This window comes from Onychostoma macrolepis, chromosome 16 (genome assembly GCF_012432095.1).
Source record: "Onychostoma macrolepis isolate SWU-2019 chromosome 16, ASM1243209v1, whole genome shotgun sequence".
In the NCBI taxonomy this organism is placed as follows: domain Eukaryota; kingdom Metazoa; phylum Chordata; class Actinopteri; order Cypriniformes; family Cyprinidae; genus Onychostoma; species Onychostoma macrolepis.
Window position 1 is genome coordinate 13,440,595 of NC_081170.1, and position 18,572 is coordinate 13,459,166.

Consider the following 18,572-nt stretch of genomic DNA (forward strand, 5'->3'; position numbering starts at 1 on the left):
GGAAAGGTTGATGTCCTGCAGAGATGATACGCACAAACTCTGGCCTGATGCCAGAGAGAGAGGGACCTGACTCATTCATATTCTTTACATCAGAGAGCTGTAGACATCAGGGTCAAATGTGGCCCTTGATCAGTGAACCCCATACAGGGCTGACCTCGTTTAACACAGAGGCACAGCGGGGAAAACATTAGGAGAAATGAACGGAGACTTAACGGAGTGCCACATGAGCAACAGAACAAAGTGTGTCAGAGAAAAAGAGTGTGAGAGAGAGCATTTTGAGGTACAGACGTAAATTATGATTGGGTTTAAAAATATTTTGTTTTCAGTATTACCTAACTTCTATCAAACTGTCAGAAAATTACTGAAGAATAAATATTATTCTTAGAATAAAATATTAGATATATTATTATTCTAAATATTATTGTAATATTGTAATTGGTCCTATAATTGACAAACAATATTTTTTAGGACCGACAATCATTACCAACTGACATTTTGCTCATATTAGCTAGCAGCTTTATATTTTTCACTACATCGAATTAAACTAAATTAAAATATGAAATGTTGCCTTTTATTTCATTTCAAGTAACGGAAATGACACTTTCTATAGACATTGTATATTTAATAAGATGACTCCTAATTTACATATTTTAAAGGGGTAAATTTACAATACCTCATTCTTTTTGTGTGTGTATTTTTATATATTAAAGTTACATTTTGACAGAACCTCAGGTACCCGTCCACCTGTAGCGCCTCCCCTTAACGCCTGCAAAGCAATCCCAAAATCAGGGAGGATTTGGTCTTCGCTCTTCGGAGTTGAGCTGGTTTGGGAGGAGTCATAGCCGCTTTTGGGTCTACTTTACAGAGGACGAACCGGAGCTAGGTCTTGGAGCGTTGTGTAACGCAACATCACGGAATAAATTTCCGGGAACACTGACCACGGATTCTGCTCTGTGTCTTTCACTTCGCGTGCTGTTAGTAGGAAACGGCGTCAATCGCGCTATAATTTAACCAAATTAGCTAGCGTACAATGCAATAGTGCTGCCTAGAGACACGGATAGAGATCCAGACAGATAACCAGAGGGAAAAGCGAGCCCACGGTGGATACACAAGTTTAGTTGGATTCGTGTCAAGCAAAAAACAAACCGAGAGAATGTCCAAACCTAATTATACTGGCATTTACCACATGGTTTCCCAGGAAAATTTTGAAGAATATCTCGCGGCTTTGGGTAAGCAACAATATATTTTATATGTTTTTATTTTTCTGGCAGTTTAAGGTCTTATGATGATCAGTGAACTCTCATAGTATATTCAAAACGAACTACAGTGACTCACTTTGATTGTAACTTGATGCTTGTGTTGACCTTGATGTTCCTCTTCCACCTGTCTTAAAATCTCTGTTAACATGAGGATGATGTACCGCCTTTTAATCTGGGTTAATGTAATGAAATCCAATCCAATCATCTTCTTGCCTTGGGGGAGAAAGCATAAACGAGATCATAGCAATTTGGTTTGTGAAGAATACAACTGGAAAAGTGAAGACTTGTCTGAATTTGTCCATGAACCCTTTATCATATCCATATTCATTGGGAAAAAACCTTGTAATACTGGTCTCATCATGTTATGCGTGGTGTGAAAGGGTTAGTTCATCTAAAAATGAAAATGATGTTTCAAAATTGTATGTATGAATGACTTTTTTTGTGGAAAAAAAATGATTGAAAAGTTGTTTGCAATAATGGAGCGTTCAGACTTAAAATCACCATGAAAATATCACAAAAATGATCACACAATTCATGCATTATATTCCAAATCTTCTGAATTCATACAATAACTTCTGAGTGATGAAAAAGCTGAAATGCAAGCTGTTTTTACACTGATAATCATCTTTCACCACTGCGTGTGCAACCGGATCATTGAATCTGTGAGTTCAAGAACATTCTTATTTCAGAACAAATCCTTCAGACTGGATGGGAAAACCTTTTTCAGAAAAAAAAACTTTTCACTAAAGAAAAAAAAAATGGTTTGGAACAACATGAAGTAAATATTAACAGAATCTTTGCTAATCACTTCTCTTGTCATCAGATGTTAATTATGCATTAAGGAAAGTCGTTTGCATTCTGAAACCCAGCAAACATATTGAGCACAATCTGAACTCTGGCGAAATGAAGATTAAGACGGTCACCACCTTTAGGAACTTTGACATGGACTTCACTTTGGGACAGGAGTTCACTGAGGACCTGGGACCGGTTGATGGGCGAAAGTGCCAGGTGTGTGTGTGTGTGTGTGTGCGCATGTTTTTTTTTTTTTTTGTGTTAAATATATTTTTTCCTAGTTAACCCATTTGTAATGTATTTGTGAGAAACACATGGGCCCCTTTAAAAGTAACATCAGCCAGACAAAGGAGTGTGGGAAAGCGTGGTATGTGTGTCGCTAATGGATAATGTTCTCCATATGTTTCAGACCACAGTGAACTGGGACGGTGATAAATTGGTCTGCGAGCAGCGAGGAGAGAAAGAGGGCAGAGGCTGGACACACTGGCTAGAAGGAAACCTCCTCCATTTGGTAAGCAAGCAGGGATTGTCCTGGGCCAGGAAAACAGCTTTACATATATGTGTTATTCAGGGTCTGGAGGACCCTTATATAAAGTAACTTGCATGTTATGTACAATGTAAAATTAGACTAAAAGTTTTTGATAAAACTATGAAGGTTTTTCAGTAACATAGAATAATAGGGGAGTACTGTTATAAATTGAGTGAAATTTATATAAACGTGTTTGCGCATATATATTTTTTATTTCTAAATTGTTCAATTATTTATTTTTTTTAATTTAATGGCAAATCTTTGGCAATTATGAAAAGCTTGAGAAAAGAAACAAACCAAAATGAAAAGAGTAGGTGAAAGAAGAGATGATGAGGGGGAGGAGGAGATTAAATGAGTGATGGGCCTCTAGTGGGCTAGTTTAAATGGAAACCATTCTTTTTGGGTTCAACCAAAAGTATATGTGTGTGTATATATATATATATGTATGTATGTGTGTGTATATATACATACATACATGCATACATACATGCATACATACACGCACGCATATATATATATATATATATATATATATATATATATATATATATATATATATATATATATATATATATATATATATATATATATATATATATATATATATATATATATATATATATATAAATTTTTGTAAAGATATTGGTACTTTTATTCAGCAGGATGTGTTAAATTGATCAAAAGTGATGTTAAAGACAGTTGTACAAAGGATTTGTATTTTAAATGCTGTTCTTTTGTACTTTCTATGCAAAGTATCCTGAGAAAAGTTATCATAGTTTCAACAACTATATTAATTGTTTTCAACATCGATAATAATTAGAAGTGTTTTTTGAGCACCAACCAGCATATCAGAATGATTTCTAAAGGATCATGTGAGACAGACAACTGGAGTAATGGCTGCTGGAAATTTAGATTTGCCATCAAAGAAATAAAATACATTTTAAAATATATTAAAATAGAAAACTCTTATTTTAAATTGTAGTAATATTTTACAATATTACTGTTATTTCACTTTTATACAAATGAATTCAGCCTTTGTAAGTATAAGAGACAACTTTCAAAGTGATTAAAAAAATCTTTTCATTTTGGTTCTTTTCATTTATAGAAACGGTACTTTCATTTTAGGAATGGTTTCAATGGACCAACCTGGTATTCAAGGGTTTATTCAAGGCACAGTGTGTGATGGGACCTTCTCTGAATGTCTTTAGTTCTTGGATTAAACCCAATCGAATCTTTTAACAATTGGGATACTACTATGAATCTCTCACAATGTCCTTCATCCTTTTTTCTTCTGTCACATCTCTCTCTCTCTCTCTGCAGGAGATGAGGGTTCAGGATGTCACTGCCAAGCAAGTCTTTAAGAAGGCTGAGTGAGGAGAGAGAAACAGAGGGGCCATTTGCTAGGGGTTTTGAGCTCAGATTGTTCTTAGAGCTCAGGGTTCAGAAAAAGGCCATATCACAACAGTGATTTGTCTCTGAGCCACAAAAAGTAGTGTTTAAATGGAGACTACAAATGAAGAAATTGGTTTCACTCTATAAAAATGTATCCGCTTTTACAGCACCGTTTTCTCTTCACAGCTGCAACCAAACCAAAATACAAAGTTCAAATGAGATCACGACAATAAAGCCCCATTGCCCTCTGTGAACATTCAGGAATGGTACTGTAATATATGGATCAGGCTGGATCCATAGCACCCTAATAGTGTATTATGCAGATATGTTTACCGTAAGAAAAATTAATGACTAAATCAGCAAGTGGTTTAGCTAGTCAAGAGCAACTTGAATTCTTCATTACTAAATTACATTTAATGTCCAGTGTCCTGCTACTGGATTGACAAATATTAGAAATAATGGATTTGATAAATCTACATGATAGAATTTTAAATAATTGCTGTAAATGCATTGTCTAAAAGTGCTGTAACGTGTGGTCTGAAATGTCTTGTAGTTTTATTTGTCCACTCTAGAATATAACCATTTATATTACCATAAAATCCTGTTTGTTTGAATGCATTTCCTATACTATACTAATACCGATGCTAATTGCAATATTGATAACAATGCACTCTATCTATCTATCTATCTATCTACACAACTGTTCAAAGTGTGGGCATAGTAAGATTTTTCTTTTAAATTAACAATTTTATTTAGCAAGTATGCATTAAATTGATCAAAAGTGACAGTAAAGATATGTATAATTTTAGATTGTTAAACTTTCTGTTCATCAAAAAATTCTGATCATGGTTTCCGTAATAAAATGCATAATAAAAATAAGCATCACTGTTTTTAACATTTCTAACATTAATAAAATGTTTATTGAGCACCAAATCAACATATTTGAATAATTTCCTAAGAATCATGTGACACTGAAGACTGAGTAATGGCTGCTGAAAAATCTGTTTTGGTATGGCAGAGATAAATTACATTTTAAAATGTGTTCAAATAGAAATGTTACTTTAAATTGTAATAATATTTCTCCATTTTAATCAAATAAATGCAGTCCAGGTGAGCACAAAAGACTGCTTTCCAAAACATTAACGAAAAAATAACTAAAAATTGAACATTATTATATGAAACCTTGATACATTTCAATAAGACAGTAAAAAATGAAACGCCTTCCTTTTTTTGCAATTTCCTCATTTTACCTCTAAGGGGCGATAATGGACTTGGAAACGTAATATTTTGCTAACTCGGACTAACAGGTCTGTAAAGAAAAGTCTACGGTGTCAGTTGTGACATCTTCTGGTAAGACCAGGGGCCTGTACCATATGAACAAATTCAGAGTTATAGGATTAGTTTTGAGTTGACAAAACCAAACCACTCCAATCTGGCTTTATTGCTACCATGATGCTGATCATCAACTTTCTTTGTCAACTCAGGCTTTGATCCTGAGTTTGTGGATCACGTGCACATGAATGTGTGACATCAGTGGCAAACAGCCAATCGCAACACAGAGCAAGTGTAATTCACTTCTCGCGAGAGACCCAGCGAGATTACAGATTAAAAAATTACATTAAAAAATATGAGGAATTTAAAAGCATTTCCACGAAAGAGGACAAATAAAGGAAATGATCTTGCTCTATCAGTGCAGTCACAAGTGAAACTTGTGAAGTTAGTTTATATAGTTGATAATATATAGCGGTAGAGACTCAAACATGTAAGGTCACATGTAGCCATTTTTAAAGTGTTATCTACTGATTCTACCACTTATTTATATTACATATGATCTGTATATATTAATATTCATTTAAAATAAATGCTTTATAATAACTGTTAAACTAAAATAATAATAATATAAATATAAATTGTATGTAAATTGTAATTATCATTAAAGCCAGACAATTTTGTTGTATTTTTTTAAGGTACTGTCTAGTGACCTTTAATTTGTAGGAAGAGAAACTGGGGGAGTGACTTTTTTTGTGTCAGACATGTGTCATTTTGCTCACATCTGATTGGTCCAAATTCAGTTTGAGATCTCTAACTCAGAACATAACCTGCAGTGTTGCCAATTTAGCAATTTTGTTGCTAAATTTAGCAACTTTTCAGACTACCCTAGCAACTTTTTCTTCCAAAAGCACCTAGCAACAAGTTTAGCTATTTTTTTATATTTATTTGGCAACTTTTAGCAACTTTTGATGTGACTCAAACAATAAAAAGGCATGCATTTTCCATCTAAATTACATAAAAAGAGGAAATTAAAGTTGCTTAGCAGTAAACGCATCTTTTAACATTAAGTTAGCTGCTGTTTGCAATTGTTAAATTTAATAATCATAATAATTGAATAATTGAATCATTGTTCATTTATGATGCACCTTGTTAGTAGCTTGTACCTACGATTGTTGATCAGTTAGTACACTGTAAGAAAAATGGAAAAGGTATTATATAGTAATTTTCCAGGATGTTATCCGTTGTAACCCTGTAACTCGAAAACACAAAATACAATGCGTAATTTAAAATGCAGGTAAAAAACCAATAAGGAAAATTCCTATATATTAACATAGATTGTGCCCTATTTTACAGACTTTACTTAGATTGGAGCACACTAAATAACTACTAATACACTGTTTAAAACTATAATTGTTCAGAATGTGTAGTTTTAGTTTACTAGCTAATAAGAATATAAAACTTAAATTGTAATAATTTTGTAAGTTTAATCATCATAATTGTAAGTTTATTAGTTCATTGAATTATTGAACAATAATTCAATTTTGTATTTAAAAATAATTATATTTTAATATTATATTAGCATTTAGATTGTTTTACGAACAAATCTAAATTAACATATATAAAATATATTTTTTGACTGAGATTTGATGTAGTGACACAATTTTGCGTAGTGATTACGTAATGACGTCATCACGCAATTTAGCAACTTTTAGCAACAAATCGACCTTTCTTTAGCAACTTTCCCTGAAAATTAGTAGGCAACACTGATAACCTGCCCTGGAGCAGGTTAGCTGTGGAGTGTAAGTTACTATGGCAATGAACACAGCTAAAAGCCAAGCCACTTTCATGGTACCTAAAACCCAGGATTGGTGCAAACTAAACTGGAATTTACCTGGCTAGCCAGCTAATCCGGCTTCATGGTACAGGCCCCAGGTATGACACAATGACAGTCTTCACCCTTTGCTTTTATACACAGTCCAGGGATTATTCAAATACCAATTTATTGAATAATCATTTATTGAAATTAAATGAAACGTCTGGAAAAAACTTAAATGAATACAATATATTGTTATTACTACAAGTGAGAACATAATGTGTAACTGCAGTATCTATTTATGTTTTCATACATATAAGTTTTGTAAAATGTGTATTCAATAATTTTTCTTTTTCTATAAAAAATAAAATTAGTTATTTACAATTTCTACCAGAACAGAAGTAAAGCTTCTACGCTGGTAGATAAAACCACTCTATACTGTAGATAATTGTCAGGTTAATAGGATGTTTGTGAGCCAAAGTTAATCGTTCCATTCAGACTCCTGCGGCTCCGACTGATAGTTCAAGTGGGATGTGATGCTGTCTGTATATCCATTTGCGGCAGTTGAGGGCCTGTATTTCTCTGACACTGTCAGTGTTGGCAAAAATCCATCACTCTGTATGCTGCTGTCCATTTCTGGGTACTTTCCAACTGAGGAAAAAGAAAATAGAAAATTATCTATCAGTGATTGGCTGAACATCTCAATAATTTGTGTCCTTTTTGAACTAAAAATATTTTAAACTTTTTAATAACATAATATGAATAACGTTCACATATATTCAGAAGTAATGTCTGCTGACAATTCAGCATTGCCATCACAGGTCCTTGATTCTGATTGGTTGAGCCAAGTTCGAAGTTGTTGTAAATTACTCTACAAACACACACCTTTGTTTACATTTGTGTGTTGCTCGGCAACCGCTTTGTTGGAACCACAACCGCTTCTGAGGCCCCGTTTACACTAGTGCGTTTTCGTTTTAAAACGCATAAGGTTTGCTACAGTTATGCCTATCATTTACACTACTCCGGCGTTTTCGGAGACTTTTGAAAACGCTGCCGACCCCGTTTTAGTTTGAAAGCTCCAGGGTAGAGTTTCAGTGTAAACGGACCAAAACGGAGACTTTTGAAAACGATGGTGTGGCTGCCCACATTCTCTCTGTGTATCCTTGACGACCGTGTAAACAATAACATCATGCTCGTTGTTGTACCCCATAGAAATGTATAGAGTCCCCATTCGACCATAGACATAATAAATACCTAGACGCCTCATTGGCCGCTCGACCGCACGTCAACGGCGCCGCCATATTGGTGCGGGCAACTCTCCAGAACTCTCATACCGGGACAGAAGAAAACATACCTGACTCAGCGGCAGCTTGGGCATCTACAGACCGTCGCACATTAATAACAACAGATCTCGGGGTATTATCTTTCACAGGTAAGACTGAACACTTGTTTCTGGATGTTTTTTTGGTCATTTTTAGCATTATGTTGACAGCTTAATTAGCCAGTGTCAGACTATTAATAGCTAGGGATATGGCTAGTAAGCAGTGAAAGCTGAGACTTTATAAGAAATCAAAGTTTAAATTAATTCTTATTAAGTTTTAACTTATATTGTAGTTCATATCATAAACTAAATTGTGTTATGAGCACAATATATACAGTGAGCACTTTGACAAGACGGTGTCAGACTGTCAGGATAGGGATGGAGCTAAAGCATCTCTCTTTAATTTCACTTCTCATTTACAAAGAGCAAGTTTATCATCACTAGATTATAAGGATTTCATAGCTTATCATACAACTGTGGACTGATTATATAAATTATTTGTTTTTTTCTTTTTTAGCCAACTGCAAACAGGACAAAGCAAGCCTTAAGGAAAGCTGAAGAAAGCATGTTTCCTGCATTTCCTAGAGACTAGGCTACACCTCCACAGCCTAATGTTGTATTTGTACTCGTTAAAACCCAGAATAGCCCTGAATGAATGGCCAGAATGACCCTGATCATATTCAAACCACTCTCTCTCCCCGGAACAGACTTCCAGGAGCATTTTTTAACCTTTGTAAGGGTAACTTTTATAACAATATAATTACCTTATTAAATGTTTCTGTTATTTTTGTCAAATATTTAAAAATAACCAGTTTTTCAGTCAATCACAATACTATAGACTGCATTTTAAATTATTTACACAGGCTGTTTAATGCTGATCATGTACTGTATGTGCATTTACACAAAAACTGCATAATGTAAATAGCCTAGAAATGAGAAACACAGGATCTCCTTAGTGAGTGAAGCTGCAATATCATGACAAAATCATTGTTTATTATTGCTCTTTATGTTGTAATAATGATTATTAATTTTGATTTATAGAAAGTTTTTTTTTGGGGGCATGTCATAATCTGGTCTGTGTTAAACATAACTATACTTTGACATTTTGTTGTACAACGTAAACTGCACACACTCACATCCCAAACATTCCTATGTAGTAACATATATTGAAAAATAAACGACTGCTTCAAAATGTGTTTTCTGCATGGATGTGTGTAATTTGCATTGTAGAGCAAAATGTCAAGCTTTGTCAAGTTGTTTACATTATTTTACTCATTCATTGAAAAACCTCATTAGAAAATATAGGAAAATCTTGAGGGAAGCAGTGGAGAATTAGTCTTTATTAGTCGGGTTTTGTTGTCACAATTAATATATATATATATATATATATATATATATATATATATATATATATATATATATATATATATAAAATACTCAAGGAGCTCATTAATTAAACAATTTGGAATTCATGACCACAATTTTTGCTTGTCATTAGTTGTCTTTGTTTAATAATTATTATACAAATACCATTATAAAACTGTACTTTTCACGATTATTTATAATTTACTATTAATTTATTCTTCATTATTGACTATTCTGCATTATTCCACCCTTGATATTACATATTCTACTTGCTATCTATTGTTATTCATTTATTTATTATTGTATTACACATATAATTTGTGCTATTATAAATCTATTATATCAGTTATGTTATTGTGCTGTTGTACTTGCTTTTAATATTATTCACTTTACTACAACTTGTACTACATATACATTTTAATGTTACATATCACTTTTACTATATTTTTACTGTGCATCAGTGCATATTAGTAACTGTAAGTTTTACTGGATCCATAAAGAATTATCAGTTATATTTGTTATTGCTTGTAGAGTTTTTATCTGTAGCCTATAGAGTGCTATGAAAATAGAAAGCAGACTACCAGTGTGTCCCTTTTTGATTTGTATTCGCTGGTTTTATTAAATTTTCTCAATGATGGTAAATTATTAGTACTTAAAGATGTATTATTTCGATTTTTTCCCCCCTCAGTATTTCAAAGGGAACGAGCTGTGTTCTGACCTAGCACGAGAAAAGCTCAAATGTTGGGGTTGAAGACAGAGAAACTTAATTTCATTTAGTACATTAAAATTACATTACAAGTATATGTCACAGTTATACTACATCAATATTAGAATTGTTAACCGAAAAAAATCAACCAAATCAACAAGAGTGTGAGCTTTTACAATTTCTTAAGAAAATTATTAATTTTCCAAGCCTAACTGAATAACTAGAGGCAGAGTTATTTTTAACTCCATGTAGATCACAAACCACTGAAATTGGTTGATAAATGTAAACGTTATCGTGTTTTTATCCCGAAAAAACCGCAGCTCCCCCGTTTACCTCCATTTGTTTTTAAGGCAGTCTTGCCCTCACAAACATGGCGGACGTGTTGACGTATCGCAGCAACGGACCGAAGCGGCCAATGAGGCGTCTAGGTATTTATATGTCTATGCATTCGACCGCTCCAAGCACGCATACGCGTCAGCCATCTAAATAATAGGGTATACATATCTACGGTAGTACCTGCATGAATGGTCACGTGGCATGCGTTTTCGATTGTGTAGTGTAAACCGAGATCGTTTCTGAAACGCCGGGGTTGTACCCCGTTTTAAAACGAAAACGCACTAGTGTAAACGGTTGAACTACATTGAATGTTTTTATTAAGTTAATATCATTACACTTTATTTGGTCTGTGTTGTTACTCTGCTTCGCATTGTGCCTATAACAACGCCCCTTAACTGTTATAAATTGCTGTAAACCAAGGCTTCTTGGGGCTTATTGCTTTATTAAAATATATTCAAAAAGAAAAGTTAAATTCTGACATGTTTCAAAATTTTACTGTTTACTGTAGGTTATTTTAAATCAGATACTTGGTCTTTCTTAGCGTTTCTGTTTCAAAAGCATAAAAAAACTCTTTAAATATTAAAAATGGTCCAGGTTAGGTGCAAACAGTTTCTTGTAAATGCATCTTTTTAGATAAAACCAGAAAAGCTGATTACTGTACAAACCGTAACTTCTACCTGTTGTCACGATATGACTGGTTATACAACAGTATGCGCTGCAGACCCCATGTTTGGCAGAGACATCAAAGACTTTATCACCCGCTGCAAATTAAGTGCAGGAGGAAAGTGTGGGAGTCGTGGGAGGCCAAAACAGCTAAACCTATTTGGTTAATTGGCATGCAATGAAAGACAACATGTATGTGGTTTGTACCCTTCGTCTGTGAGTTGATAAGATCAGAAGAGGTCAAAGGAAACTTCGTAATGATTTACACAGTGACGCAAAGCCATAGCCTAGTTGAAGTCATCACAAAATACGGTAAGGCTTATTTCGAAACTCTCCTGACTCTATTTAATGTGTACTGTGGGAATGTTTGGTGAGGTTCTAAAATGCTGTGTGAAGTTATCTGAAAGATTTCCAGGTCACAATATTAGAGATGCTTTCAGAAGCACTACTGTTTTTACTTCAGCTGAATTGAACTTGTTTCATAATTGATTAACTTTACACGGTTATTGAATTGAGCAGAATCAAAACTGAACTGTTTGGAGCTACATTTACACATACAGTATCTAGTTAAAAATTTTACCTAAATGTGTGAGTTCTGCATGCTTCTCCACATCACAGTCTGCAGGGTATTTCAGGATGTCTGGAGGAAGCACTGGCGAGACGTGTCTTAAAGAAATCTCTGAGAACACAAAATGTCAGTTATGACTCATAAATAAAATTACATTTCTTGTATGTTTTATATTTTTAATGTTCTTTAGATTTGCATTTAACAGATACATTTGAATAATTTGTTTGATAGTTATAGTTCCACAAATGTGACCCTGGACCACAAAACCAGTCTTAAGTGTCAATTTTTCGAAATTGAGATTTATACATCATCTGAAAGCTGAATAAATAAGCTTTCCATTGATGTATGATAGGACAATATTTGGCCGAGATACAACTATTTGAAAATCTGGAATCTGAGGGTGCAAAAAAATCAAAATATTGAGAAAATCACCTTTAAAGTTGTCCAAATGAATTCTTAGCAATGCATATTACTAATCAAAAACACCGTTTTGATATATTTACAGTAGTAAATTTGCAAAATATCTTCATGGAATATGATCTTTACATAATATACTAATGATTTTTGGCATAAAAGAAAAATCTATAATTTTGACCCATACAGTGTATTTTTGCCTATTGCTACAAATATACCCCAGCGACTTAAGACTGCTTTTGTGGTCCAGGGTCACAAATGTTTATGTGAGAGAGATGGACGTCATTTACAGTAGTCTGTATTTTACTTCCAGCAGGCATCAGATGTCTTATCATTTTTAACAGAATGTTGTGCTGTTTGTACACCACGCTGATACATGTCGGCGAGCTTGTATGTAGAACTGAAAGGATGTGGTTTACCAGCAACAGTTAATCTTAAGCATCTTGTGCACTAAGCAGTAAGCTACTGACAAAGCCTACAACATAGCACTTTGTGTACATCCTCACTGATGCTGGAAATCAGTGACAGCAGCAGATGTATTATCTTAAATATCAAAAAATTTCAGAGCAGTTTATCCCTCAGTGACCTGCATTAGCATATTATGCATCTATGCTAGTAGTGTTAGAGACAGAGTTTGGGTTCGGTTTCCCATCAGTCAAACATGCGTTACTGCTAAATGACCCTTTTATGTACGTCAGTGCAAAATTCTGCTCGCCCATCATCAAGGACAATTACAGTCAATCTATAACTACAACCTACAGATCTGATACGAAGTCAGCTTGACTTATTTGACCACTCAGCAGAAATGCTTGTGACCAGTCTCTAAGAACACGATTCAGTCTTATATCAGTGTTTTCATATTTAATATTATATATCTATGTTGATGATTCTCGGATTTATTCTAAATCCTGTCACTCTCTAAATATGTGCTGTCAAAATTGATTGTAAATGTAGTATACATATTAGGTGGGAAATGATTTATAAATCATGATCTCTTTGTGAAAATACATGCGTGTACATGTTTAGTGAGTGCGATGGGACCTAATATGTTACAGTGCACTTACTTATATATTACACTTACTTACCTAATGTTTTTGACTGACATTTATTTCTCCAATAAATTATAAACAGGATCAGAAATATAATCACGGCAGTAATCACAATCCCTGCCCACAGACTAGCAGGTAACAGCCAAGAACAAGCTGAAATAAAGGAGAAATAGTGAGTTTACCCATTATCCAGGTCTGGTAGGAAGGATTTTTTCCAACTCATTTTTACACACACATTGAACATGGTGACATTTCCTATAAAATAAGAGTTTTTCCAGTAGAGGTATAGAGACTTACACGCTTTAAATTGTCCACACACAACATCTGATTGGCTGGTCCCAATAACCTTCACATGTCGACCCAGATCATCACAACTGTAAAATGACAGATGAGGCAAATGATTTCAGAAGGGAAACTGTGTCACGTTTTATTTCTATTGAGCTAAAGAAAATTACATGGAAACTATGATGTATGTGTATAATATTAGTTTTTGTATGTGTGTATTGCTTTGTGTACGTGTAGAAAAAAGGAAAGAAATATGTATGGGTATGTCACAGAGAGTTTGAGAAAGGAAGCGATACCCACCCACTCTCCCACACAATGTACGTCTACACTTTTATTGAATGGAAGCGAATTAATGCGGCCTTATTTCGTGTAGGAGAATGGCATATATAGACGCGTTTACGTAAAACCTGTAATGGTTATACATAAAAGCTGTGCATTCCTCCTCTGTCTTTTGTTTAAATCAGATGGTGGTGGATAAGAAAGGGCATTATAGGTCTAAAATGATGCACCTTGTAGTTAAGCAGAAGACAAGACATCTTAGGTTGTGTGACTTGGAAAAATTAATGTGAGTCAGAAGCTTGTGATAGTTTCGCAAGAGATTATCTCAATATAAAGGTCTTTTTAGTCATATATACACTGGGGGGGGGTTCTGTGAATTTGTGAGAAGTCAGTCTGTCACTCTGTCAATTGTGAAATTGCTACAGTATACTGTCAATGTATAACACTGACTCTCACCTTGTATAATTTTTGCAGCCGGAAACGTAGTCGTCCACATCGCTGTAGGTTCCCTCTAGGCAGGGACTGCACACTGTGTTTTTCAGGAACGTGTCTGCAACACAACTTCAGTTATTCAGCAGTCCTTCTGCCACATATTCCACTCTAAACAGACTATGGAAGCAGTTCAGACCATTGCAGATCTTCTAACAGTATATCCATGCTTCAATGCAAACTCAACTGATTATTCAAGTGTGAATATATAAGTCACAGATTGTGTGGCAAAGTGTAGTGTTATGCTCACATGTTTCATGACATGATTGAGTTCAGTTAGGTTCATTTTCCCTTCCCATAGTCTTTGAACCAGCTTATTAAGACATATTGAAGGATATGTAGATGAACTGAAGAAAGTGTGTGGTAGTTTTGTTTTACAATGTACTTTGCTAATAAGCCACTAAATAAAGACTATAATAAAAGCATCTTTAGTTTAGGTGCTTGGTGAAATGAACAGTCATCTTAGTCCTTATGTAGCAACTGTCAGGTTTTTAAAAATGCCCAGTAATTTCAAAAGTCACATTTGAGATATGACTCTATGTAGTATTAATGTACCAAACGTGAGAGTCTCTGCAAGTAATGCATAGCTTGTATTTTATATTTTCGTATTCACTCGTATTTCATCACTTGAATTAAGATTTTAATAATTTCATTTTAAAGCTCAGCCACCACAAAATCAGACTTTAGCACCTCTTTTTACTTTGAGATCATTCCGAGGTTGAATACAGATTTAAAATCATAACAAGAAATAGTTTAATAGCTATGATACTTTTTTAAATCAAATCTTTCCGTAGCTATGACAGGAAGCAATGGCATCTAACAATGCCTTGGAAAAACAGTTCATTTAAAAAAAATAAAGCATATATATAAACCCAGATATGAAATAAAACAGTTATCGAACAAGCATGTGTCCTATTCTGTGAAACACTGGTGTCAATGCAGAGCAGCCAATGCCAATTGGGAAAGAAATCTGTGTGTGTGTGTGTGTGTGAGTGAGAGAGAGAGAAACTATTCAGATGTAACTCCCTTTGTAATTGTTAACAATTTCATAAGTAACTGTAATTTAATTACATATTTTTTCTCAGTAACTAACAGATTACACTTACATTTATTTTGTAATTAAATTACGTAGCGCTGTTACATGTTACTCCCAAACACTGATCATATGATATATTTATTTATAATAGTTTAATTTTTCACAGAATAACTGAGACTTAAATAAGTAGATTTCTTTATATTTCAATTTAAAATATTTGAAGGATTGTCATATTTGGAGATGCACTAAGGCATCAAACATTTTGAAAAACAAATGTTGATTACTTACGACGAAAGGCAACTCCTTTCCCTGGAGGACACGTGAAGACCGGACTGCAGTTATCGCAGTGAGATTCACTCACGTGTGTACAGTAGTATCCCGGCTTACACCTGCACTCTGTGTTTTTGTCTTCCTCACACTCCTTTACCATCTCCATGTTGCTGGCTGTCACACACATACCCAAACATTACTTGTTGAAAAGGCAGTTGGTATTATTAGTTATAAAAACTAGAGTGAGTGAATGGAAACTTACTGCTGGAGCACGCCCTGCAGGCTCGACACTGGCTCAGGTTGTTTTCCTGATCAATAAATGTGCGTCGTGGACAGGTTTTACACACTGTATTCGATGTGGCATTGCAGCTGGAAACCATATATTTTCCTGAGAAAGAAAGAGAGCTCAGTTTTTTCACAAGAATTCACAAGCACACAAAAATTTTGTATTTATGATCTACACTATATTGCCAAAAGTATTGGGACACCCCCTTCTAATGAACAGGTTTGACTACTCTAGTAATTTCCAAGAGTACAAATCTTAATGTTTAAGCATGTAATGATATTCTAGGGAATTGTGTGCTTCTAATTTTATAGCGACACTTTGGACAGGACCCTTTTCTATTTTAACATGACAATGCCTCTGTGTATAAGGCAAGGTTCAAAAAGAAATGATTGATTGAGTCAGTGTGGAAGAACTTGATTGGTCTGCAGAAAGCCAGCTGAACACCTCTGGCGTGACTTTAAATGCAGACCTCGAGCCAAAAACCTATCACCAACTACCAATGACTTGCACACAGTTCCCTAGAATATCATTATATGCTTAAACATTAAGATTTGTACTCATGGAAATGACTAAAGTAGTCAAACCTGTTCATTAGAAGGGTGTCCCAATACGTTTGGCAATATAGTGTACATATTTAAAAGCACACAAAAATAGTAATTTGTTGACAGAAGTTGCTTGCATATGACTTAAAAACCATATATATATATATACACACACACACATATTTGAATTTGTGGTTTACGGGGACTTTTACATAGGCGTAATGGTTTTTATACTGTACAAACCATATTTTATATTGCCCTACACCAACCCTACACCTAAACCTACCCCTTACAGGAAACTACTGGCAATTTTTGAATTTCATAAAACACCGTTTAGTATGTTTGTTTTACGGGGACACGGGACACGTGTCCTCATAAACCATGTTTATGTTGAAGTACCCATGTCATTATACACATTTGTGTCCTCGTAAACCATATATACCAGTACACACACACACACACACACACACACACACACACACACACACACACACACACACACACAATGATTCTTAAAAATTTATTTTACCTAACAGTCAATTGTATGATAATTTGATAAGTGTCACTAAATTACCACATAACCCAAGACAAATTGAATGTAAATTTACTTCAAATCATGTTGCTGTAAAACACTGAAGACAAGAAAAGTGTTTGCTTGCCCATAAATTGATATTCAGTATGGTTGAAAACAATGGCTTTCCGTAGCAAGAACACAATAAAGCATTATTCAATGTTTTCTTTTGTGTTTTCTAGAAGAAAGAATTCCATACTTCTTTGGGAAAAAATGAGGGTGAGTAAGTGATGACAGAATATTGTTTTATTATTTTAGTTATTTATTTTTTATATATAGGCCTATATTTTTTTTTTTAATTATTATTTGTATGGATTTCATCGCAGTAGATTACAAAAACAACAACAACATCAAACCAAGTGGTAACTGCAAACAAATGAAACTTCTCAAATGATAATTTTTCATGCATGTACAGTATGAAGTCAGTTCTCCTCAAGTTCACACAGGTGTCCTACCAGAATAACCATAGTTGTAGTTCAGCACATTAACTATGAACATCCTCTACCCACTAAAGTCTGTATAGCCAAAAAGTGTTTAAATGCCTTTTGGCTTCGTTTGAATTATATACAGTTTTAAAGTTTAAAACATAAGCTAATTGTGAAATATTTCGATGGAAAGGTGCCCCTGAGCTATGGTTCATTGATTAAATGCTGTTTTGTTATATAATGTGGTGAATACATACTTATTAGTCCACCTTATGTGTAATTATTTCAAATTAATACAGAATGTCCTGTGTTATGTATATGCGTAAATTCCAGGAACCATCAAAAACTCAGTTGTTAGCAGTGTTACAGTACAGGATTTCCTGGCCTACGCCAGAGTCTCTAGTGGGCTGATTTCACATTGATAAAAACAATGTGATGAGTAAAAATATTACCCTGTGCCTTACAGTCAACCGAATGGCAAGCTATGTCTCTAAATTAGCACAAAACACAGGCAAATGGAAATGAACTTCAAATCATGTCGCAGTAATAAAAAGCAGAAGATCAATCTTGATCGTTTATTCTCACACAATGGTTTGTGAACCGCTTTCATAAAGCTGCTCAAAGTATTTTGACCAACAATAAGTGAAACAATACATTAAACACTGTAATTAAAAAAGTTAACATTCCCATTATATTATATATATAAAAAGATTCTGACAACTTTTTAAATCAGCTGTTTTACAGTATTGATACAGTATAGAAATCCCACCTTTTGGACATTTGTCGCATTTCAGATCTCCCATCTTGGCTACGTTCAATGTTTTCTCGATTCGGTCCTTTCAGTGTGAACAGTTTTGTGCAGTCATATGAAGTCTGTTGACTTGTACACCCCTTAACACCGATTATGGAA

At 34.3% G+C, this 18,572-nt stretch overlaps 2 protein-coding genes and 1 long non-coding RNA gene across 4 annotated transcripts; 2 read left to right on the plus strand and 1 right to left on the minus strand.

The window, feature by feature from the left end:
- The first annotated feature begins 88 nt into the window (after positions 1–88).
- rbp5 (retinol binding protein 1a, cellular) lies at positions 89–4,909 on the plus strand. Of its 2 annotated transcripts, none has more exons than XM_058746946.1 (4): positions 89–1,229; positions 2,083–2,267; positions 2,461–2,562; positions 3,901–4,909. In XM_058746946.1, exons 1-4 carry the CDS (start codon positions 1,154–1,156, stop codon positions 3,952–3,954), a joined length of 417 nt encoding a protein of 138 aa, XP_058602929.1. In that variant the 5' UTR covers positions 89–1,153; the 3' UTR covers positions 3,955–4,909. The 2 variants fall into 2 exon arrangements, with proteins under 2 accessions (XP_058602929.1, XP_058602930.1); XM_058746947.1 differs by having other exon boundaries at positions 2,129–2,267.
- Positions 4,910–7,230: 2,321 nt separating this feature from the next.
- Positions 7,231–18,569, minus strand: LOC131522169 (tumor necrosis factor receptor superfamily member 14). The gene is made up of 8 exons (XM_058747468.1): positions 18,432–18,569; positions 16,101–16,226; positions 15,857–16,012; positions 14,500–14,593; positions 13,777–13,853; positions 13,516–13,632; positions 12,029–12,127; positions 7,231–7,708 (listed from the first exon to the last, which is right to left on the minus strand). The coding sequence occupies exons 1-8, from the start codon at positions 18,463–18,465 to the stop codon at positions 7,539–7,541; spliced, it is 873 nt and encodes a 290-aa protein (XP_058603451.1). The 5' UTR covers positions 18,466–18,569; the 3' UTR covers positions 7,231–7,538.
- Positions 7,571–9,795, plus strand: LOC131522171 (uncharacterized). Its single transcript, XR_009266459.1, has 2 exons — positions 7,571–8,489; positions 8,896–9,795. It is a non-coding gene; the product is annotated as an uncharacterized LOC131522171 (long non-coding RNA).
- Positions 18,570–18,572: the final 3 nt, after the last annotated feature.

What these genes read in the sequence shown, in the direction of transcription:
- rbp5 (XM_058746946.1), top strand. Translation starts at nt 1,154, where the DNA reads ATGTCCAAACCTAATTATACTGGCATTTACCACATGGTTTCCCAGGAA. An exon ending in AGAATATCTCGCGGCTTTGG is followed by an intron (nt 1,230 to 2,082) that starts GTAAGCAACAAT and finishes TCTTGTCATCAG; the next exon opens with ATGTTAATTATGCATTAAGG. An exon ending in TTGATGGGCGAAAGTGCCAG is followed by an intron (nt 2,268 to 2,460) that starts GTGTGTGTGTGT and finishes CATATGTTTCAG; the next exon opens with ACCACAGTGAACTGGGACGG.
- LOC131522169 (XM_058747468.1), bottom strand. Translation starts at nt 18,465, where the DNA reads ATGGGAGATCTGAAATGCGACAAATGTCCAAAAG. An exon ending in GGCTGCAAAAATTATACAAG is followed by an intron (nt 13,854 to 14,499) that starts GTGAGAGTCAGT and finishes GTCATTTTACAG; the next exon opens with TTGTGATGATCTGGGTCGAC. An exon ending in GTGTGGACAATTTAAAGCGT is followed by an intron (nt 13,633 to 13,776) that starts GTAAGTCTCTAT and finishes CCTTTATTTCAG; the next exon opens with CTTGTTCTTGGCTGTTACCT.